The 24,506-nt window shown below is 36.1% G+C and overlaps 1 protein-coding gene across 2 annotated transcripts; it reads left to right on the top strand.

Annotated features, from left to right (window-relative positions):
- ednraa (endothelin receptor type Aa) lies at positions 1-24,506 on the top strand. 2 transcript variants are annotated; one of them, XM_039668901.2, is made up of 9 exons: positions 1-129; positions 5,050-5,515; positions 10,418-10,545; positions 13,909-14,107; positions 15,833-15,985; positions 16,384-16,517; positions 17,290-17,398; positions 20,028-20,769; positions 22,186-24,506. In XM_039668901.2, the coding sequence occupies exons 2-8, from the start codon at positions 5,105-5,107 to the stop codon at positions 20,163-20,165; spliced, it is 1,272 nt and encodes a 423-aa protein (XP_039524835.2). In that variant the 5' UTR covers positions 1-129; positions 5,050-5,104; the 3' UTR covers positions 20,166-20,769; positions 22,186-24,506. The 2 variants fall into 2 exon arrangements, with proteins under 2 accessions (XP_039524835.2, XP_039524834.2); XM_039668900.2 differs by lacking the exon at positions 1-129 and adding an exon at positions 3,336-3,591.

Raw genomic sequence — 24,506 nt, 5'->3', positions numbered from 1 at the left:
AGAGAACAAGCATATGAATTACCAGGCAGTCTGCCATCTTTGAGTTCAGACAGAATGGCATTAATACCAGATGAAGAGCCCAAACAACAACAGCACAACAACATGAAAGCCCAAAACAACTGGGACCAGGTAAAGGTTTCATCATTTTATATATTAATGTCTTGATTAACAAAGACTCCAAACTCAACTCTCACTCTCTCTCTTTCTCTCTCACACACACATACTCTTGTTCTATCTCTCTCTCCCTTTAACCCAAAAGTTGTGACACCACTGAAACTACTGGCAGACTTGAGGGACTCTGTGAAAAAGGATCCTGTCAGCAAAAATCACGTTACGATTAATAAAATATATGCCACTGTTGACCATGACTTATTCATGAGCTATTATGAATTCATGCCTACAATTAAAGAAAACACAATCGTTTTAAAATTGAATGGCAATAAATATTAGTATTACCCAATTAAGTCACAATTAATACTAAGCAGGCTGATTAGCTGCAAATGAACACTCCAATTAAAAGATGCACGTACAAATGGAATGAAAGGGGGAATTACACTGCCCATGGCATCTGGCCATGTTGAAACGTGATGAGAATATGAGTTAGATGGACAAATGATAACTATTTGGGATTTTTACTTTTAAAAGTTAATGCAGTCTTTAAAAAAAAAAAACTAAAAAGAAAAACGTGAAACTTGGAATCACAGATATAATATAATATAATATAATATTCAAAAGTTTGTGATCAGTTTTAAGTTCTTTATTTTATACTTTTATTCAGTAAGGATAAATTAAATTGATCAAAAGCGACAGAAAAGACTTTCACTTTACAAGAAATTTGAACATACTGTTATGAGCTTGTTTTAATTCTCTATTCATCAAATAATGCTGAATATATCATGATTTCCAAAGAAATATTAAGCGGCACAAGCATTTTTATGATAATAATAATACATTTTTTGAGCACATATCAAAACATTTAATTTAATTTCACTCTTTTTACTGTATTTTTGATCAAATAAATGAAGCCTTGGTGAGCATAATATACTTCTTATGCTTAAAGAACTGACATCAGGCAAAATCTTTGACAGGCAGTGCTAAAAACAGCTGATTATAATATATTTGAATTAATTAACCTATTGTGAGCTTAGAATTATAAGGTTCTATCTCCGTTCAGGGTAGTTCTGAGATATTGAGCATCAAAGTTTTTACATCCCAGCTGGCAAAACTGTCATGTAGTATAATCTTCTATTACAGCTTTATCTATTAATCTTTTTTTACAAAAATAACACCACACAGGCATTAAAGGAGAACTCCGGCGCAAAATGAACCTTTGGTCTAATTATACATTGTTACCTAGTCAACCGTTATCTGAGATTTGTTTTCATGATTACCGAATGTAAATAGTTTTATCTCTAAAAACAGTTTAGCCTATAACGCTAGTATAATGCTATATATAGGGCATAGAGTAATGGCAAATAAAAATCGCTTGTTATTACCACTAACAAGGCTCAAAATAGCCCCACAGTAACACAGTAGCATAATAAGGGTCCCTACATTCAAACCGAAGCATTGAGAACTTTGTCAGTGTCCATACAGTTTACGTAAGAATATATTTTATACACACAGTCAACTTCGCGAAAACAGGAAGAAGCCATCTTAGAAAAATAGTCTCTACTAGTCGCTCTACGAACGCCGATCCAAGTGCGCTGGCGAGATGTGAATAAGGTGACAAGGTGAGTGCGAACAGTAGGCTACGTGTACATATTTAAGAGAAGAAAACGGTTCGCGTTTGTGTTTCTTCCGGAAACAATGGACCATATGAGATTCTGCACAGTTCAGCGCACTTGGATCGGCGTTCGTAGATCGACTGGTAGAGACTATTTTTCAAAGATGGCTTCTTCTTGTATTCGCGAAGTTGACTCTGTGTATAAAATATCTTCTTATTAAACTGTATGGACACTGACAAAGTTCTCATTGCTTCAGTTTGTATGTAGGGACCCTTATTATGCTATCGTGTTAGTGTGGGGCTATTTTGAGCCTTGTTAGTGGTAATAACAAGCGATTTTTATTTGTCATTACTCTATGCCCAATCTACTAGCATTATACTAGTGTTATAGGCTACACTGTTTTTAGAGATAAAGCTATTTACATTCAGCAATCATGAAAACAAATCTCAGATAACGGTTGACTAGGTAACATGTGTAATTAGACCAAAGGTTCATTTTGCGCCGGAGTGTCCTTTAATACACACCTAATGGATCAGATTATGTCAAAAACTCAATTTCGACCAAAAGTGGAGATAGAACCTTATAATTCTAAGCTCACGCTATGTTGATATGAAGGCAACGAACTTTGTGCTTTGTTAATACGTGTTTACCAATAGAACAGTCTACATGTTGTCAGATAGGTTCAATCAATCCTTGCATACAGTACAACATGAAATAAACCTCTAAATCTTAAGACAATTAGATAAAGCTTCAGTAATGACGAGGTATTAGGCATAAATAAAACATTACTATAGACCAGTACGTTTTAGTGATACGCAGGTCAGTGTTTTATTTGACACAAGTAAGGTTGCAGTTTCAGCTTAGGTGCCTGTTAACAGTACCGATAAGCCTTCCTGGCTGCACTTAGACCCCATATTGATAATGGCCCATTTTACTAGGCATAGATGTTTGGGTTGCATAATGGACAGTGATGTAGTCAGCCAGGAGCTTTGCTTTAGATGAGCTTGTTGTTCCAATCGACCTTCTTAAAGACAGCGTATCATGCTGCCAGAGCACATAATGAAAAATAATCCAAAATAGCTTCAATTTATGTAAGGCTGGTATAAGGCAGACTTGAACCCAAGGGCTTATGTGGGTTTTTATGTTCACATGAGCAATCAAGTTTCCCCTGAGTCTGACCACCCACATTGTGATATTTCAGGCAGAAAGTTCAAGGCATATTTGGCTCTCGATCCCACCACCGTCCCCCACAACCGCTCCTGCATATCAGCAAGCATTGCATCTAAAGCAAAGGACTCGTAGGGGAGTTTGTCAGATGGAAATATGACTGCTGATCATTTGGGAGAAGGTTATGACATGGTGGCAGGGGCTCTGTCAGGGCGAGAGAAAGAAAATGACAAAGATCGAAGGAGAGAAAGGCGGCAAACCTCAGGAGAGGATTTGTAATTCCTCCTGATGCTTCCCAAGCATCGGCTGACTGTTGACAGTCAGGCAGGCTGTGCCTCACCGAGCGCTGGTGTTTCCTTTGGGGCCCCCCTCCCGGCCGAGGGGGGAGGTGGAGAATTGCAATCCCACCCCGTCAAAGTGCTCTCTCTTAAACACTCACATACAACCACACACACACACACATACACACACACAGCAACTCTCCACAGGAAAAGCTGGAGACAGAATGCGCAGCCCCTTCACAGCAACTTTAGTGCGTTGTGGCGTTCAAATGGGATCTTGCTACACTTTGATAGTTGGTTAATTACTCATATGATACCACACAGATGTCTGGGGGGCTCTAGCCGAATATTCGTCTAACTAACTCACTGACTGATTGACTGACGGGATCCTGGGGAAGGCAGACATTTAAGGAGCGGTAGGTGAAAAACCAGGAGGCATTCATAATTTATAAGTGTAACAGTTTACGTGCCGTTAAGGATCTCTTTAGTGCCTAGCTGATGCTAAACTGAGATGCTACTTGAAGGGCTGTCTACTAAATAGTTCCTTGTGTACCAGGTGGTGGCAGGGACTTTGAACAGGAAACACATCTTGGCTCAGAAGTGTTCCTTTGCTGTCAAGATAATGAAAGGGGGTTTCAAATGATTTCAAACAAGATGAGAGTTGATTAACTTTTCTCACTTGTGATTCGTGTGTACGAATAGGCTAAACAAAATTTGCTGTTTAGGATAAAACTGCACAACTTATTTGAAAGATATTCTTTTTCTTGTGATTAGTATGCAAAATGGACATTTTATGCTCTTTTTGGCTTCATATATGTATATATATGAAGCCGAAAAGAGCATAATATATATATATATATATATATATATATATATAATATATGGCTTCGCTGTAATGTCAAAATACTATTTGGTACCACATTTGGTCACGTTATTAATATTTGAAGAGTTCAGATGCAAAAGCCTCTAAATGCCATTTGAAATTTTCTTCTAGAATGGTCATTTTTATCAAGCTTGTATATTTAAGTTCAGTAATTTCACTTAAATGGCAATTAATAGGTAATCTTCATTGCCATTTAAGTGAAATTACTGAACTTAAATATACAAGCTTGATAAAAATGATCATTTTAGAAGAAAATTTCAAATGGCACTTAGAGGCTTTTACATCTGAACTCTTCATTTGTTAATAAAAATACAACTCTTAATTATAAGTTCATGTTAGCGGGGCTCTGTTAAATAATATTAACAGATTCTACTTTTAATAATGTAGTAATGGTAAATGTTGAAATCAACAATGATTTAGATGTAATATTAGTTCATGATAAAATGGACCCTTATTGTAAAGTGATATCAAAAAAGTTAATGAAACTGAATTGTCATTAAACTGTTCTCCAATAGTGAAATTCCAAAAGACATATTTTTTCATGTTTAAGCTTGGGAAACTGCCCTAATGAATGCCAAACGCAAACCAGAGCGGAAATGTGTTGAGGAAACCAAGTGATGAAAGCCATGCAATGGGTGCATTTTTAAAATTACAAATGAAAAAACAAAAGCTTGGTGCTGTGCCACAAGCATCATGCCAGCACTGATGGGTACTTGCCTGGGATGACAGGAAAGGCAATGTCTCGTCCCCATAGCATGACAGTAACTCATACTGGCACTCTCCATCTGTGCTCCTCCACTAAATCCCTTTTGAAGTTGTGTTGAAGTTTTGCTCATCTAGTGTTATACTTTTAAGTAATTCTCTTTGATTTTGTTTCATTCTGAGGCCTGCATCGTATGTCTCTTTTTTTTTTTGAGAGTGTGAGCTGTGACGAACTAAACTTTACAACATTGTGTTTTTGATGTCCGTCCTGTTGTTTCTTTTCCCGCAGCTGCACTAATCAGGATCGCATCACCTGAAAATCAAAGAGCGAACTGCGTTCTACAATGGGCATTACGCCACTACAGTTGTTTTTGCTAATGGCCGTCCTGGCTACTGGCGGAATATGTCAGATAAATAGAACAGATGAAGTCCAGGACAGTCTGATTCAAAACTCTACAACCTCCCAAACCAATGTGCATAAGGGTCTCCAGCCCAACACCAAAAATGCCCTGCTGGATAACAATACCAGACTTCCACCCTGCAAAGATCCCACTTCCATCAAGCTCTATTTTAAGTACATTAACACAATTATTTCCTGTGTCGTGTTTGTGGTGGGAATAGTGGGAAACGCCACCTTGCTGAGGATTATTTACCAAAACAAGTGCATGAGAAATGGACCCAATGCTCTCATCGCCAGCCTGGCTCTTGGAGACCTCATCTATATCACCATAGACATCCCAATCAATGTCTACAAGGTAGGCGCCTTTGTTTCTTAATTATTTTCAATTAGTAGGAAACATGAGATCATGTAGGGATTTTTCACAAACCAGACAGAAAGACCAGTCTACACTCTTAAAAAATAAAGGTTCTTTATTTGCATCTGGTTCCTTGAAACCTCAATGGAATGTTTCCATTATACAAAATGTTATTTGTAGTGAAAGTTATCATAAGTTATCATATTGTTCTTCACACTAAGAAGAAAAAAAGGTTATTTTGAGAAATGTCCACTGAAAGATGTGGAATTTAAAAACGGTTATTTTATGGGATTTCTGAAAACGCTCTTTTGGAACCTTTATTTTTAAGAGAGCATACAGTGCAGTACAATACAAAAAAGAGTACTTGAACAAAGGAAGGAACAATTAGCTGGCAGAGGATGTTGGGAGGGTGCTTAGATGCACAGGGCAAGGACCCTATAATTATACGGTCATTCACTGTTTATCTCCAGGGCCGTCCTATTACGGTTACTGAGGCTTTTTTGATGAGTACAGCAGGGATATGGCCTGATAAAATAAACAGAGGATAGAAGGGCCATCGTCCAAATTAACAGGCCTGTTTTGACTAATGCTTCATCACTAGCCAAAATTCCCTTGTCTAATACTCTGCTCATCAGTGAACACAGCACTTGACAGTGAACAGAGGCCTCTGGCAGATGGGTCAGTGATGTGACGCTCTATTTTTGTTTTTTCTTTAAAAATACATTAAAAGTGCAATTCAGACATACAATGGCCTTTTCAATCAATTATTTTCCAATTAATATGTTAAAACTATATATATATATATATATATATATATATATATATATATATATATATGAAGAGTTCAGATGCAAAAGCCTCTAAATGCCATTTGAAATTTTCTTCTTTAATGATGTTTTTTATCAAACTTGTATATTTAAGTTCAGTAATTTCACTTAAATAACAATTAATAGGTAATTATCATTGCCATTTAAGTGAAATCACTGAACTTAAATATACAAGTTTGATAAAAATCATCATTAAAGAAGAAAATTTCAAATGGCATTTAGAGGCTTTTGCATCTGAACTCTTCATATATATATATATATATATATATATATATATAAACTCTCTCTCTCTCTATATATATATATATATATATAGTATATGTATATATATATATATATATGTATACTTAATGTATACCTAAAAAATATTAAACACATTTTTTATGATTAAAGTCCTCCTGTAGTCAAAAATGTAATCCCTTAAACTTATGTTTAATCACCAAAATGACTTATTTGAATATAAAAAAAATATTCATGTCTTAAAATAACTTGAATGTAACTCTACACCCTTGCCTTGTCTATGAATATGCAAATTTGCCCCGCCTCCACTCACTCACAGAAGCTTAGAGATTCACTCCTTGACTATCAGACTTTAAAGTGGTTCAATCAGTCAGAAACACCCACAATTCCAAACAGTGTTTTTGAGACGGTCTTTGTTTTGTTGCAGTTTTAAGGAGCATGTTGCAGGTAAAACAAAAATCTAAATTAATATATAACCTTGTGTGAAAAAAACATATGAAAAGTTAATTTAAAACATTTCAAGATTTAAAATGTTTCAAAACGACAAAAGGGCACTAATTTAGAAGATAAAATGAGCATTCCTTGGACTGCTCGTAAAAACGGCTCTCTTTTTTTTATATCGCGGCATTTTATATCACGACAGGGAGCCTCAGCCTCGCGGCTCAGTGTTAGAGTAAACTAACTTTGTAAAATCGTTCATTGTTGTCTTTTTGGATGTCATGTTATTGCTACCCCATCTCACGAACAATTCGTACGAATTCGATGAATAATTAAAAAGTGATTCATTCATACGTCCACACTCGTAAGAATTTGTACGATTTGTCTAAACCCACGTGATGGGTAGGTTTAGGGGCGGGGTAAGGGGTAGGTCATTCATACGAATTCATATGAATTGGCCAATTCGTAAAATATGTAGGATTTAGCAAAATCGTACTAATTCGTACGAGTGACGTCACGTGAATTCGAGCGAATTAGCCCCTTTTTAATCATTCGTCGAATTCGTACGACTTGGTCGTGAGATCGGGTTGGTTATTGTTGTATGTTATGTCTAATGTCTAATAAAAATAAATAAATAAAAAGGTTCAGTGCAGAGTAGGCTGGTATTCAGCAAGGCCGGTCGTCAGTCAGTGTGTTTTCGGTAGGTTTTGATTTATCATCGTCATGGTAAATTAATGTGTTTGTGGAAGTTGCAAAAACTCCGGCCAGTCAGGACATCGAGTCCACAGGTTTCTATAATAAGAAAAAGGACGGCGCTATCTTTCGTGCATTGTGCGGTTTGTGCACGTGTAGTGACGGAATTACTCTTCCGCATCGGCTTCAAGAACCGCAGACGTGTGTAGCGTTCACTTCAGATCGGAGGATTATCATCCCGGCGATATGGAGTTCAACATAGGATGCCGAAGCAAAAATGTTGATCGTCGTCTCGTGTACTGTACCAATGGCATCAAATAGTGTGATATAGGTAGTCATGCCCTAAATAGAGGCAACTTGTTACTGAAAAACAAAATTACTCAGACTGTTTAATTTTCTGTTTATGTTATAACCTAGATGAAATTTTTTTTTTGTTTTTAGCACAATACAAATATAATCAAGTACAGTTTTTGTATACATTTAATAGTATAAATCTATCCTAAACATACCATAGACAGTAAAAGAAATGAACACAGCGACCCCATTGATTTCAGCGGAGAAGACTGAAGCCCGGTTATCGCACTTCCTGCCTGATGTCTGAGAGACTGCGCAGGCTCAAACTGAGCTTGACGACAGTCTGACAGTTATAAATCTTCTAGAAGCTATGCCAAGACAAATCTAAATCCTAATTCCTCAAAAACGTTTTTTGTCCCGTTGCTTTTATGGACTCTCTATTTATGGGCTTCTCCCTTGACTTTATGCCTCCATGTCCCCCAGATTGCCTCATAGACAGTAAAAGGTTGCCTGCAAGATTCTCCTCCTGTCTATACGTTAATGTCTCTATTGCGCGACAGAAAGTTGCGTGGTTATGACGCAGTCGTTAGCCTATTTTTACAAAAACGGCTTCTATGCGGCTGTAACGTTAGATACAAAGTAATGTACCATTTCATACATTGTCGTGCTTCTTTAAAAATAAATAATGGACAAATTAAGTCTTTGGACGCCTCAGATGTAAAGTTATTCGCTGTCAAAGTGACGCCAAAATGAATGAGAGTCAATGGAATGCTAACATCAGGTGAAGTTCAGCTACAATGGCAGCTCCCGCGATTACCCCCTTGAAACATTACCTCCAACAAACTAATGTCTGCTGGCCTGATATACGATGGTAATGATCTACACAATATTGTGAGCAGTGTATATCATTAGCGAACGTGTATATAATCTATAAGCTAACACTGGTCTCTTTCACCTGTTCTCCACTGGTTCTCCACACACCACAACTCAATTTGTCTCTGACCGTTCTGTATAACATTAATCCCGGCCTGTCCTGCTCTCTTGGCAGTATAGCAGGCTCATAATTGTATTGCTTTGGTCTGTCATACAAGTAAGTATTTCCTCAGCATCCGAAATATCATTACGATCCATGGTTTTCGGCATCGAAACGACCATTCTCCTGCCTGTTACGTCACTCCCGCCACGCCCATTTTCAGACGCGGAAGTAAAATTTTCTCACAAAAACGACTCCAGAAGCTTCTGTATCGTATTTATAAGTATACTTTAAATGAAATCTAGTTTCTACATTATTTTTCTATACATTGACTCGTTGGGTCCTCTAACTGCAATATGCCCTTTAAGGAGAAAATACTCAGCCATGGTGTTGACATGAATTTGCTCATGGTTTCTCTTAAAGCATATTGAAAACACTACATAGACATTTAACAACATTTAATTCTTGATTTTTACTTGAATTGACTCTTTAAATACATTTACTTAGCTAGATTTTTTTTCTTCATCTTGGACCAATTTTTACAAATTTCATTTTGAGGACCTTTTCAACATGATGTTGGGTGGAGATCCAGAGAGCTTCTTTATTAGGATGGAATGTGTCCATTTTACATTGAAAGCTCATACAACATTTTAAAACGGAAGTGTGGTAGTTAGCATGTCTTGTTTTGTGACGCACAGACTTCTGTGCACTTCAGACCACTGACTTCCAATATACATCAAATGCAAATACACTCTCCATCTGTGCTAAACTCTACACGCCTCATACAAACAGGGTCAGGATACACCCGTGAAGAGCTTCCTTTCTCAACTTAAGCATAATCCACATACTTTTCCTGTTTAACAAAAGACTGCACCCTTTCAAAGAACCCTGTCAAGGCCACTTGAATGATTGGACTTTGCAGGAGTCCAAACCAACAAAACACAAACCTTCTACTGACGCAAAACTTCATTTCATAATGGGGTACACATTTCAAAAAAGATGACGTGAGGATTTTCCTTTCAACCCTACTAGAGTCTTCCAAGGTGAAAACTAGCAAAGGTATACAACGAACTAAGAAGTGTCAGGGCCGATATACAAGTAGCCATTGAAACTGCACTAAACCAATTTTATCAAGACAAGATGTGTGCCCTTAAGATCAAAGACAGGAACAGAAAGTCAAAGCAAAAAAATCTGCTACTTATTTAAGCAAAACTGTTTTAGAAGCCAGCAAATTCCAGAAATGTAGACTGCCTCAATTATGGTTAAACATCTCCATTTCATTCCAACTTTATAAATGTATTTAAGGACATAAACTAAAATAAATAAGAAAAATTGTCCAAAATTTCATTCATCCCAATGCAATGTTTTCTACTAGAGCTTGTGGGTCATATGGCTGAGGAATCATAGAAATAAACAATCTTTTTTTTTTTCTTTCAGCTGCTTGTCACAAAATGGCCATTTGATGACAGCTCATTTGGTCTCTTCCTGTGCAAACTGGTTCCATTCCTCCAGAAAGCATCGGTTGGGATTACAGTACTCAATCTGTGTGCTTTGAGTGTGGACAGGTAAATCACTGCGTCACCATTTTTATATTTCCCACTTTCAGAGTCTACATGTTCTAAACCTCATTTTAAAAACTTGCCTTTAAATTGTCAAAGATTTTTGATAATGAGAAAATCATCTAATAAAAAAAGCTACCTACACACCTTTCTTAAACATCAGGCTTCCTTGAGGTAAAAGGTTCAAATTTCACAGCCACGGTCTTAGGGTCAGGGAGAGACAAAGGTCAGAAGCTGGGTTTATGGTTTTAGGCCTCAATATGTTGTCGTTCACTCCTCTTAGTCTTAGCTATATTTTAATTCAGATATTTAAAAATAAACATATTTTAAATTACTTAATCTCACTGTATGATTATTGTACATATTCAAACCAAGCATGATCTAACTTTTCAGACTCTATAATTTGTATTCTAATAAGTAGTAAGCATTGTGGGAGCATTGTATTCTGCCACCAAAATACACTATGCTATCTTTATCAACAAAAACAATTAAAGGAGTGGTTTACCGGTTGTTGTTTCTTTTTTTTCTTTTTTTTTTTAAATGAGCGATCGTTCCACTTGATAAGCCCCTTATTCATCATCTGGAATCGTTTAAAGCCCTTTGCACTGAAACTGTCTTTTGGACCTTGAACCGTTAACAGTAAAGTGCATTATATGAAGAAAAATCCTGGAATGTTTTCATCAAAAACCTTAATAAATTTTTTAAATTATGAAAGAAAGACATGGACATCTTGGATCACATGGGGGTGAGTAAATTATCAGCAAAAGTTTTTTTTTTTTTTTTTTTTTTTTAAAGTGAACTACTCCTTTAACTATACAAGCTTACAATCCAGTTTTGAGTATTTATTTCATTGAACACGTGTGTCTATCTGTATTGTATTGTTCAACTAATTTGTAATTATGACTGTAGAAGCTCAAACTATGTACAGGTCATTAGTCAAAAATTTGCTTAATTTCTTTCTTTTCAACTTATCCACCATTTTAAAACCAGAGATCTATCTGCTCTTAAATGAAGAATTTTGGATGAAATGAGAAAGATCTGTATTTCCAGTATCATCTTGATCAGGGTGGTTCCAGTGAAAACCTTCTCAGGAAACAAACATTAGTGCATTTGCGCATGTGGTTTAGAGGAAAATGCGGGATGTGTCACGTGAGCTCTTCCAGTTCTTGAATCAGGGCACTTCCTCCAGTATATAAGGTCAGCTTTAATGGGCACCTCTCATTAGAAAGTATTTTCCTCATCAGGAGCACTAAAGCCACCTGCGCATTTCAGTTTAAACGCTACTAAAGGAGGAATCGCTGTTATCTTGTCGTATGTCTTTACAATAAAACTAAACTAAAATGTTGTCTTTAGGCCAAACTGTTAAGCCAAAAACAAAAGTGAAAATTATCTTTTGAAAACCATAACATAATTTGAGCTCCTTCAGGGATACTATAGGACTTTATATTAATAAAAAAAAAAAATATATAATATCCCTCACTTTTTCCCATGTGAATGGTGTACTTGACATTTAGAACCAAAAGAGCGAATATGAGCCACAAATGTCTAAGCCGCAGCCCGTCACAATTTTTAAAGAATGATTCACTTGAATCAAATGGCTGGACTTAATTTCACAACAGCACAGCCGCTTTCAATTAGTTTCTGAATCATGCAGAGGAAATGTTCAGCACATCTCGTCTGATCCGTTCTCCCCATGTTATCATGTCTTTCTTATCTGTCTGAGTTTTGGCAAAGTGGATACATCTCTACTTAGTAAAATATAAATGTCCCATTGTTGTTGAACAGGAATATTCAAATGGGTTATAAAATATATATAAATATATAATTATATAAAATCCTGATGCACCATTTTACAGAATCACCCACAAGAGAAACGGTATTAATGAAACAAACAAGCAAACATGACTTTGAGCAAAGGGAAACAAGCAGCCAGGCATACCAGTGACTATATCCAAACAAACAGCTGAAGTGTATCTGCAAGCTTTTTAGTAATATGCATATTACAATGCAAAACAGCCTTTTCATTAATCTTAGATACTGTTGCTGTAAACCAGTAGCTGAAAGTCGACTCGGCACAGCTGCACACACGGCAATATTTCACAGGTTTCCCACACGATAGGAATCTGATCTGTAAAGCTTTGCAGGTGTTGATGTAAAAAAAAAAAAATGGCGTTGAAGATTATACATACTTATCTGAGGTCATTCACAGAGATGTTTAGTTCACATATCTTCAATAAAGTGGATCTTTCCATCAATCTATTTTATGCAAAGTTTGGTATATTCCATGGGGGAAAAAAAAGGATTTTCTATATTTATTTTATAAGAGGATGTACATAAACTGTGATGAAAACACATTTATCAAACAAATCCCTTGATGCGCAAAAATATCAAAAATTTTAATTCTCAATTTTCATTGCACAGCATCTTAAATGTTTGTTTGGTCAATGACAAAGTCTGTCATCAAATTGTTGGGGATAGTTACCTCCCAGAACTGTCTCACATGACCGAGTTCCCAAACACCAGGCATCCACCTCCGAACGCAAGATAACACGACGGCATTCATTGCATTTCATCTGCACGCTTTGAGGCCCAAGTAATGTATAATGCACACTACCCCTATTGCAGCAACTTCTATTTGTATAACAGATAGCCAATTTACCAAGTGACAATATTGTTCTCTTAAAAACAGTACATGCACTGTTAAAAACAAAGTTGCTTTTTTAAGTACAATCAACTTGGATGTTTTAAGTCATTTCAACTAACTTAAAAAAATAGTTGAATCTTGTATATCATCAAAAAAAATGAAAAATGGATTAACTTATTTTAATAAGTTAAAGCAATGTAAAAACATGTTATAACTTATTGATCATCATATAATTTTATTGTGTGGGATAGAAATTTCGAAAATTGTTTTCAAATCGCGATACTCCACTTTTTGCGGACAAGTTAAATGCAGATCTTTGGATGAAAACATAGCTAATGTCTCTGTTGTGAAATGTTACTCCACTTTTTGGAAATAGGCTCCAGATAACTCCTCCAGAGTTAAACAGTTTAGTTTTACCGTTTTTGAATGCATTCAGCCGATTTTCTGATATTTAGAAAAATATCAGTAACCAGATGGTTTCTGGTCTCATTGACTTCCATAGGAAGAAAAAAAATATATACAATGGGAGTCAATGAGACCAGAAACTGTCTGGTTACTGATATTCTTCTAAATATAAGAAAATCGGCTGAATGGATTCGAAAACGGTAAAACTCAACTTTTTAACTCTGGGGGAGTTGTAAAATGAACTTATTTCCAAAAAAAAAGTGGAGTATCACTTTAAAACAGATGAGCAATCTCATGAGAGTTTTGTTTTTGTGGCTCAGGTACAGGGCTGTAGCCTCCTGGAGCAGAGTGCAGGGGGTCGGCATTCCCCTCTTTACTGCCATTGAGATCTTCTCTATTTGGGTCCTGTCCATTATCTTGGCTGTACCAGAGGCAATAGTCTTCAACATGATCACCTTCACCTACAAAAACCAAACCATCCACACTTGTATGCTCAAGCCTGAAAGTAACTTCACAAAGGTAAGCTTTAATCGGACGGGTGTCACGCCAACATCGTTTCCCTTCATTCACATAAACACTCCAGCACTTTTTGCAATAAACAGTGCATCCTGTGAGGTTGACCTCGAGCAGGATGCTATGCACGATTTCTGACATCATTTACAATCTTTGATCTTGAAAGCAACATTTTGCGTAAATCACAGACAATGCAGGGGGATAAGACAAGTAAAACCTTTGGAGTTTTCTTCAGTTTTCCCATGCAGACGATATCTGGAGTTTTCTTTTTCTTTGTTCGGTCCAAAGAAGTAAATTGATAGCAGACCATGAGTGCAAATTACAAGCTGATGTATCTCTCTCAAGCAGAGCCATATGTGGGGATGAGAAACAGAGTTCATTCTCTCATTTGAACCCTACCATTAATCTCAAAAACATTAGAAAAATCAAATGAGACAATTTATTATATAGCACAAATTAAATTATATTAATAAAATGAACATTGCGTTGTTTTCATTTTGAGTACTGTTTTAGATCTTAAACAGTTATGCTATGGGACCTAGGGATCATGTAAGGTCAGCTGATTATTATCATAAAATAAACCAAACAGGGTGAGCAGGATGCATATTTATTGCATGGCTATATAAGTAAATTATTGAATAAATGTTCATTTAAAGCTACACTGTGTGATTTTTACCCCCATCTAGCGGTGAACATGATCATCCAGTGAATATTAGTTTCTGTTCCTCTCAATTCCGATTTCGTTTGAACTCCTACGGTGGCCAATGTAGTCCAAGATTAACATGGCTTCCAGTTCGACCTCGTCCATGAGTGTTAACTCAAATGTAAACGCGAAAGGCGAAGCTTGAATTAACGGGTATGTCCCTCTTTGGCTAATGTACTTTCAAGATGAAGGGGCAACATGGCGACCGACATTAGAACCCCTTACCCAAATGTATTTTCAATGGCATATTATACACTCACGAGAATACTTTATTACTTGAACGAAGTAAATGTACATTAATGAGCACATATATTTTTGAAAGAACTAAGTGTTTTTAGCTAAGAATAACTAAAAGAGTTAGTGTAGCTTTAACTGCTAAGTAAAGAACAACAAAAAAGTTTACAATACTGAAATTAAAATAAATTACAATTCAACTTGTATTTTGTTCCATTTATTTATTATACATATTATATTTATAAAATATAATGCTCTTCCTGTGATGACCAAGCTGAATTATTCCAGTCTTCAGTGACACACACCTTCAGAAATCATTAGGCTAGCCTATAATATGCTAATTTTGTTCTCAAGCAACATTTCTTATTATTATCACAGTTGAAAACAGCTGTGCTGCTCAATATTTAATGGAAACAATGATAGTTTTTTATGAATACAAATGTCTTTGTAATACAAGACTTTTGTAACAAATGTTTAAAAGACGAAGAAAAAAAATCTCACTGACCCCAAATAGTCTATATCATATAAGCTAGAATGTCTTCCTCTTTTTTTTTCTTTTTTTCTCGAATCCATCTCTTTATTTTTCCTTACCGGTTCATTGCTTCCAGCTTCTAAACATCAAAAGCTTAAGCTCACAGTTAAAACAATACTTAAGTCCTCAGAGGACCTATATTTTTTACTACTTTCACCTTCACTCTCACTGTCTGTAAACACTGCATCACGACACTGAAACTTTTCTCTTTTTTTTTTTTTTGCAATAAACATAATGGATGCTGTCTTTCATCTGCTTTCAGTTATATGTAGATTTGAAAGACTGGTGGTTATTTGGCTTTTACTTCTGCGTGCCACTGGCCTGCACGGCTATTTTCTACACCCTCATGACATGTGAAATGCTCCACCGTAGAAACGGAATTCTTCGGATAGTCCTCAGTGAACACCTTAAACAGGTAAGCAAAAGTCCTTAATACTAATGGTCATAAACCTTCGAGTCAGTATCATTTAAACATAAGGAGTATTACTGCAAAGTGAAAGAATTATAAACAAATAGATCGTGGAGGGGCAACCTCGGTCCTGGGGAGCCAGTGTCCTGCAGTTGCAGTGATCTTTTTAGTAATTTAGGAGACCTTGTTAAACCTGGCTGTTCAGATCTATTTGATTAGGATTGGAATTTGGAACTAAACTAGGCAGAGCAGTAGCCCTCCTTGCCCATCCTTGAATTAGATGATATTATAATAATCTTTTTAGCCTGTTATGTGCTAAAGTCTGTAAAAAAAATATCTCTGAGAGAGTACATTATGTAACACTGAACATCCTGCGGTTCTAACGGCTTGTTTATGTTTTTCAGCGTCGTGAAGTGGCTAAAGCAGTCTTCTGTTTAGTGCTGATCTTTGCTCTTTGCTGGTTCCCCCTTCATCTCAGTAGACTGTTGAAGAAAATGGTTTATGTTCCAACTGATGAAAGACGCTGTGACCTACTCAAGTGAGTGAGCCTTCGCCAATTTTTACGCTCAACTGTGGACTGATTTATTTTAAACCCCTACATACTTGTACTGTATATGCATGGTACTTATTTCTTGACAAGTTTGTACTAAAGTGTTTACATATGTGCTAAATAATGTTTACAATACCCCTAACAGAAGCTGTAAGACTCATAACTTTTTTTTTTTTTTAAAATACATCAAAGATACAATCAAAATTAAGATATATTTTAAATTTAGTACTGTCATTAAAAAGACTGCTTAAAACTCAGTATTTGATTATATTTAACAAGACAAAATAAAATTGTGATAGTTGTGTACGAGTCCGTTAGTTGGCCACTGAAGACATCATACAGCCACAATTGGAAAAACTCTAACATAGAGCATGATGGGAAACCAAGACCACAGGATCTTAAGGAATTTCTGTCAACATTATTAGGCAGCTTCCCTTCTCAGGACAGATCAGGGACAGTAATGAAAACCCTGAAAATTTCATGGACAGTAATTTAAAAACAAGTCATGGATATTAATACAATTTAAAAAAAAATATATATATATATATATGTGACTATATGTTTTGTGTGATTTTTTTTTTTTTTTTTTTTACAATCTCAGCTTTAAATTAATTGTTGCATTTTAAATTTTCAGCTAGCATTTAGTACATGTGACTCTAAAATAATCCATCTTATTCAAAAATGACAAACGTCTTGTAGATAGTGCAAGTGGTATATAAACTTACACACAACAAAACTAAATGTGTGTCCAAACTTTCAGCTTCCTGTTGATCATGGATTATTTTAGCATCAACTTGGCCACTGTGAACTCCTGCATCAACCCCATCATCCTCTACTTTGTCAGCAAAAAGTTCAATAATTGTTTTAAGGTGAGTGCTTCTTCCTTCATTAACAAGCCATTGCAAACAGACTCATACAGAAAGAGTGAATATATGTCCTCATGTCACTACTTAGCAAAATCAGCAGTCACAGACCATTCAATCAGCAAATTGTGCTTGATTTATGGATACAAATGTTTAGGTGTCCTGTGACTCATTCTCTGAGAGAGATAAGCCATGCCCAGCCCTGGTTGTCTGAGCGTAGATTACAGACAATGATGTCAGATCCTAAGTGGGCCCCTTTTCAGTAATGAGGATGATCCCTTAGATAGAATGCAGCTGAAGCGTTTGTGAGACAAACCATAACACCAACTCGGTTGGCCAACCCAAGTTCATGGCCCTAAATCTGTGCAAGAGATGGTGCAGATCCAAGAGAAATATTCAACATTGATTTACTATGGGACAAATGTAGTGCTGCAGATAAGAAATACTGATTCATTTCAACCTATTCACCTCTAATACAATTCAAATGTGCACTACTTAATCCAAACCAAGCTTGTTGAAAACAAAAAAGAGCCTGCGGGGCAGCATTTCTGCACAAATAATATTACGTTGTTTCTTGTACATTTTACAGCATGTTCAAATTGAAATGTCCCATAAATGGTGCTAAAAGCATGATCAATTGTTATTTGAAACAGAAGAAAATAAAACTGGCAACATTTTAACAGTTATCGTGACAGTTCAAAACGGACATTTTCATCAAGTGCCACTAAAAGGTTCAAGCTCTACCTCCTCAACCCGGTCTCATCCCAAGACGTCATATAACTGACGTTTTGGGACGTCTTTTGACCATACGTCAATATTCGCCTTTTTAGGGCCCCCTTAAACGTTGGTAGATGAGGTTATGGGATCCTAACTCTACCCCAGACTTAAACCTAACCCTAAACCTAACCCGTCACCTAACTGACGTTAAAGGTAAAGTGTCAGTTGTATGACGGCCCGGGATCGCCATCTACCGACGTTTAAGGGGGCCCTAAAAAGGCGGATGTTGACGTATGGTCAAAAGATGTCCCAAGACGTCAGTTATATGACTTTTTGGGATGAGACTGTGTTAACCTCCTTCGAAAATATCGTATAGCACCAAAATGTAACCGATAGTTTTAATAAAAGCAAACCATGCCATTTTAGCTTACTTCTAAGTCTTTAAGCTCTTTAATCGAGTTTCAGGACACGTTTTTTTTTTTTTAAATGGACCTGTACACTGTAAAAAAATTATTTTCAAGATTTGTTATGACAACATTTTTTTTTGTCAAATCAACTTAAATAATTTATTTAGCTCAGATAACTTATTATTTTGAGTTTCTGATCCCCTTATATGGGACGCTTGCCATTATATTTTTAAAACAATAATATCTTTGAAAAGACCTTAAGTAATATTGACAAACTATATATCATTTGAAAGCTTACAATCTCTAGTTTCCATATTTGGTGACTGATTTTCAAAATAATTTACACAGGAGCCGTAATTTATCAATTTGCAACAAGAATATTTTCATACTAAGAAAGCGTGTTCAGACCTTTATTTTGAAATAGCAATGAACATGAAAAATCATGAAAAAAAAGTTAGAAACCTCAGTTTGATGTCATGCCAAGAGTTCAAAAGATATCATCCATTCAATTATTTTAGAAAAAAAAAGTCTGAAAATGTTTTAAATAATACGAAAAAAAAATAATAGGTTCACTGTTGTGTTATGGCAATAAGCTATAACGCGCATGCGTGTTCTTTGTATGTGATTCTTAGAGGTTGAATTCATATCAAAATCTGCCAAACTTCCCATACTAATTCTGAATAGGATTTCTACTTCAAAAATTGTGTGAAATTTGTGAAAATAATGGTTCAGATCACTCAAAACACATATGGAAATGGAGGCGCCCTTATACAGTATGGGCTGTAATGGAGACTGGTTGTGCCCTAGTGAAAAAGTTTGGTACTGCGCCCAAACTAAATCTCACTGAAAGCTCATTTTTTTGAGATATCAACCTAAAATTTTAAACACAACTTGTTCATATTTTTGGCTTTGATTTTTCTGCAGTTTTAGAGTAGCCCAGGTTTTGAAAATATATATTTTATATAAAATATGAATAATTAATTTTTTTACATTGTACATTTCTACAAACTCAAACTTTCTGTTTCACTTTCTTAATTTATTTCACTTCGAGAAAAATCTGCCAAATGTCTTCTTTAAAACGAGACCAATCTTACGTCTATATTCCAAAGCATTCTTGAATTACAACCATTTAAGTTTGAAATGAGCATTTCCATGTCTATTCAAAAAAGGGGGGTGACAGTTCTCACTTTTTCCAGTTCAATCAACTTAAAATTTTAAGGCAACCAGGTTACTTACTTTATTAAGTTAAACCAACAATATTTTTAAGCGTTCCGGATCACAAGTGCAATGCTGTACCAGGTGCTCTAGTGAGCAAGTTTACCACTGTATGTAAACCCATGACATGCAAACGTGAAAAAATGTATTATGCACTATGGTGTGTTTTGGGGTCATAAAATACATGTATCTTTTTTTTGTGTGTGTGAAGTTTTGCAAAGCAGCAGCATGTTTTTCTAATGAGCCTATGTTGCAACAATCAAATGATTTTCCTTTTATCTTTATCACTATTTCAGTCCTGCTTGTGCTGTTGGTGTCATACCAAGAACCAGGTGTCCAGCTCAGGCCCCATGAACGGCACTAGCATTCAGTGCAAAAACCATGAGCCCGGCAACCTAAATACCGACAGAAGCCTTCGCAAATACAGCGACTGAGAGGTGGAGGACAATCTACATACTTAAAACGCATTAGAAAAGCGGACATCAACATCATCAGTGTCAAACTTTGAGGTGGAAAGCATATAACCATTCATATGAAACTAAAGGCCTAGTACTCAGCGCAGTATCAGGCTGTTTTTATATATAGCTTCAGATCAGACAATGGACCTGATATATTTAAAGTCTCCCGTAGACATAGAGCAGCTGTTCCCAGACATTCAGAGTGTTGTTTTTCTGTGTGCGAGAAGTGGTGGGAGTGAAGACCAACAGAAACAGGATGCAGCTGAACCTAACAGCTACAAATTAACCCTCATCAGGAGCTCGACATGTTTTCCAGTAAATACAGCACTATGAACAAGCTCTGAATCGTCACTGTCTGATGTGAAAGGTAGTTGCAGAAAGGAAGAGTAAAGCAGTGAGGGTCAGTGTGTGTGTCTGTGTGTGTACGCAACGCATTCTCACCCCAAGGCGTCACCTTTGACCATGCTTCAATATTTGACGTTTTAGGCGCCCTTTAGCGTCACTTACATGACGCGATCCTACGGCGTCATCTAACTGATGCTAAAGGAAAGCGTCAGTTAGAGGACGCGGTTAGGTTTAGGTAGGGATGGGTACCGAAACCCGGTATTAAACGGGCCCCGGTGCTGAATTTTGAAAGACCGCTGTATCGATAAGCTCGGACGTTACCGGTTCTGCTGTCGGTACTGGAGAAATTATTTATCATTCCTATAAAGACGTTATCTTGAACATGTTTATATCGCCAGCCTTTTCTGTATATAAACTATATTTTAATTAAACCATTTGTCTGTGATGCAAATTTGAAATTCGCAGTTCAGAAGGGAGAGAGGAGAGAGAGCGATCTCTCACGCAAAGCCACAGCACGCGCAACACGACAGCCCTGCTTAATGAGTGACAATGAGGACAGAACTAAACATTCAACGTGGTTACACTTTAGATGTGGGATATTATTCTAATATATTTTGTATTTCGGCTTCCAAAGATTATATAAAGAAGATATTTGAGATAAAACCGTTAAAAAACAAGACGCATGATCTGTCCAGCTTAACTTCCTTTACTTCACAGCACTGCGGAGCGCTGTCAGTTCTTCCTAAAACCCAAACGTACCGTCAGCACAATCGGTGATTGTTGCAAAATGCTGTCTTCTACTGTTGCAAGATCAAAAATGGCTATTAAAAACACAAAAACCTGCGCAAGAGCCTGTTCACAAGGCGGTGCGCGCTCCGAAACGGACTGCAACGAGACAAGAAAAGTAGCCTATACTTGGGCTTCGTGTGTCCTCCTTAACTATCAAATATAAATACAAATGTCAAAATGACCAGCTCTGAGATTCGCTTAAACACAGTTTATTCACTTAAACACAATTATGTCTTAAATGGACGTAAATAATAGGGATTGATGGTGCTTCAGTTACCGGTTACCGATTAGATTTGGTCTTAAAGGGGCAGCAGTCTAATAGCCTAAATTTGCTGACGATTCAGCCATTAATGCAAATCAAACAACAAAAGGCAGAGAAAGGCAGAGAAAATCACTCACAGCTTTTGAATAAGTAACTTTAGATTTAATAAGCATTAATCTATCTATGATAAACTAGTGCTATTTTATATTTGATTACTAAATTAGGTTTCTTTTCAGACAGAAACAATTACCTGAAAAGATATGTTAGTACACCTTCCTGAAATTAAAGCACTTTTGTATATAATTTGTATCTTTGATTGATTTTATTCTTGTGTTTGTACTTGTTTTTTTTCTTATGTGTCCTTTTTTTATAAACAAAAAAGCCTGCACATTGCTGCATAACAAAAATATATTTTTCTTCGTTTTGCTTTTTCTATTTTACATTTCAAAATATAGAGTTTAATTATGTTCTTAATTCTTAAAAAAAAAAAAACACCAAAAAGAACCGATAAGAATACCGTTAAAGTACCGGATCGATAAGCGGTATCGGTAAGAGTAGTAATACCGATAAAACCTTAACGATACCCATCCCTAGGTTTAGGTGTGGGGTGGGGGTAGGGTACACGCGATCCTAGGGCGTCATCTAACTGACGCTAAAGGGCGCCTAAAGCGTCAGATATTGAAGCATGGTCAAACGCTTCCCAAGGCGTCAGTTAAGTGACGCCTTGGGGTGAGAATGTGTGTTCCTTCCAACGCATTCTCATCCTTTAACGTCATATAGAACGCTATATGACAAAGCGGCGCTATACTACGCACATGGCACCCGTTATCGTTAATATAACACGCGCTGTGAGGGCTAAGTTTAGGTGTGGGGTAGGGTGTGCGTGTCATATTCACGCTAAAGGATTTATAACGTCTTGGGTTCGCGTGTTATATTAACGATAAAGGGTGCCGTTTTTGCATATAGCGTTCTATATGACGTTAAAGGATGAGAACGGGCTGTTCCTTCCTATAAGCTTTGCCAAAGAAACTCCCATGCAGCTGAGGGGGTAGCCTATCCCTCAAATTCAGTGTCCGGTTGTTATTTTTAGCACATTGAATGCAGTCATGGAAGCTTGATCCAAAACTAGTTTGTAAAACAGGAACTTTCAGGTCACCACCTGGCTCAAAGTTTATTTAGGTTGTTTGGTGAATCGTATTGTGCGCTGGACGTCAACTCTGTTTATATAGAGGAGTAGGAAGAAAATGAAGATACGCCTTTATGTTTGAATGTCAAATTAAGTTCCATGTGTATATGCTTGAAAGGTGTTAGAAGAATATGTTAGCTCAGAATAAATAATAATAATAATAAAATAAAAATATGAAGATCATATAGCACATGTGAAATGTAACAGCTGGATTGTGTTTCAGATGTAAGAGTAATGTCTAGGAATGACTCCAACTGCAACAAATGCTGGGTTATAGTGTGAAAGAAAAGAAAAAAATATTGAGCACGAGGGCGCGGGAAAGGGGGCTTTTGTATAATCAAAACGAAAACGCCCAAGAGAGACACACATATCTTTGCTATATTTTAACACTGTGAATGTTCTGTGAAGAGAACTCATACATGCTATTAACCTTGTATATATTACGTCAATATTATTAATATTTAATGGTCTCAGTATTTGTATATCATCTGCATTTTAAGTTGAAATATTTGGTTTCTTTATCTTGTTGTACCAAAAATATACACCACGATTCAAATGTTTGGGGTCAGTAAGTATTTTTTTAAATAAATGTATACCGTCATTCATATTACAAAATATTTCCGTTTCAAATAAATGTTTTTGAACTTTTTATTCATCAAACAATCCTGACAAAAATATAGCCTATCAAAATAACTGTTTTCAACACTGATAATAATAACAAGAAATGTTTCTGGAGGATGTGACACTGAAGACTCGAGTAATGATGCCGAAAATGTTGCTTTGCAGTCACAGAAATAAATGATATAATAAAATTAAATTAAATTGGAAAAAAAGATATTGCAAATTGTACTAATATTTTACAATATTACAGTTGTATTTTTGATCAAATAATCACAATCTTTGTGAGCAGAAGAGACCTCTTTCAAAGAATTACCAACCCCAAACTTTTGAACAGAAGTGTATAAGGAATTTGAAGAAATCCATTTTCTTTTTAACATAATTTGAAACTAATATGAATGTTCTGACAGAGATCTACATGGGTCTTGTTAATTTGACATGCTTATTGTTGAGAGATATATTTGTGCATGGCAAAAAAAAAAAAAAAAGTAATGTTTGTATTGAAGTTTGATGTTACGGATTACCCTTGTCACACCGGTTGAACTTTACCACCCCTGAGTGAGGAATGTTGCATATATATATATATATATATATATGTGTGTGTGTGTGTGTGTGTGTGTGTGTGTATTATAGCACTGTAGCAACCAGACATATGTTTACTATATATGCTATGCAATACAGAAAACTAACTATAGATTATTTTACACATCATGACTGACTGATTAAAACATGACACTTCTTCTTATAGACTGTAATTGCATTAGTCCAATCTTTTAAATTAGCTGCAAGTTATTTTTGAGAGTAATGGACCAGACTATTGATTCCACCACTTATCTCCAAATGTAACAAGTTTCGGTGTTAAAAAAAGATAGGTGCCTTGTGACAGCTGTCTGTTTTGGCCTGGGAAGAAGCTCCAGTTTGGGAGTGATTTGTGATGCTCTTTGACCCACAATGCAACACGGCCCCTCAGGGTCATCAGTGTCAACCTAGAGGATGTGAACGGGGCATATAAAAGCCTTAATGTAAACTGTGGAGCTTAAACCATTATCTGTAATGTAAGTTACTGTTTATATCAGTCTTATAGTGGTTTGGAAAAATAAACTTTTTTTTTTTATTA

Source organism: Pimephales promelas, chromosome 6 (assembly GCF_988280905.1).
Source record: "Pimephales promelas chromosome 6, fPimPro1.hap1.1, whole genome shotgun sequence".
Classification (NCBI taxonomy): domain Eukaryota; kingdom Metazoa; phylum Chordata; class Actinopteri; order Cypriniformes; family Leuciscidae; genus Pimephales; species Pimephales promelas.
Note: the sequence above shows the minus strand (reverse complement) of the source record. Positions and strands in the feature narration are given on the sequence as shown.

Excerpts from the sequence above, each read along its gene's own strand:
- ednraa (XM_039668901.2), top strand. The coding sequence starts at position 5,105 with ATGGGCATTACGCCACTACAGTTGTTTTTGCTAATGGCCGTCCTGGCT. Across the intron at positions 16,518-17,289 it reads AGACGCTGTGACCTACTCAA|CTTCCTGTTGATCATGGATT; the intron begins GTGAGTGAGCCT and ends CCAAACTTTCAG. Across the intron at positions 17,399-20,027 it reads AGTTCAATAATTGTTTTAAG|TCCTGCTTGTGCTGTTGGTG; the intron begins GTGAGTGCTTCT and ends TCACTATTTCAG.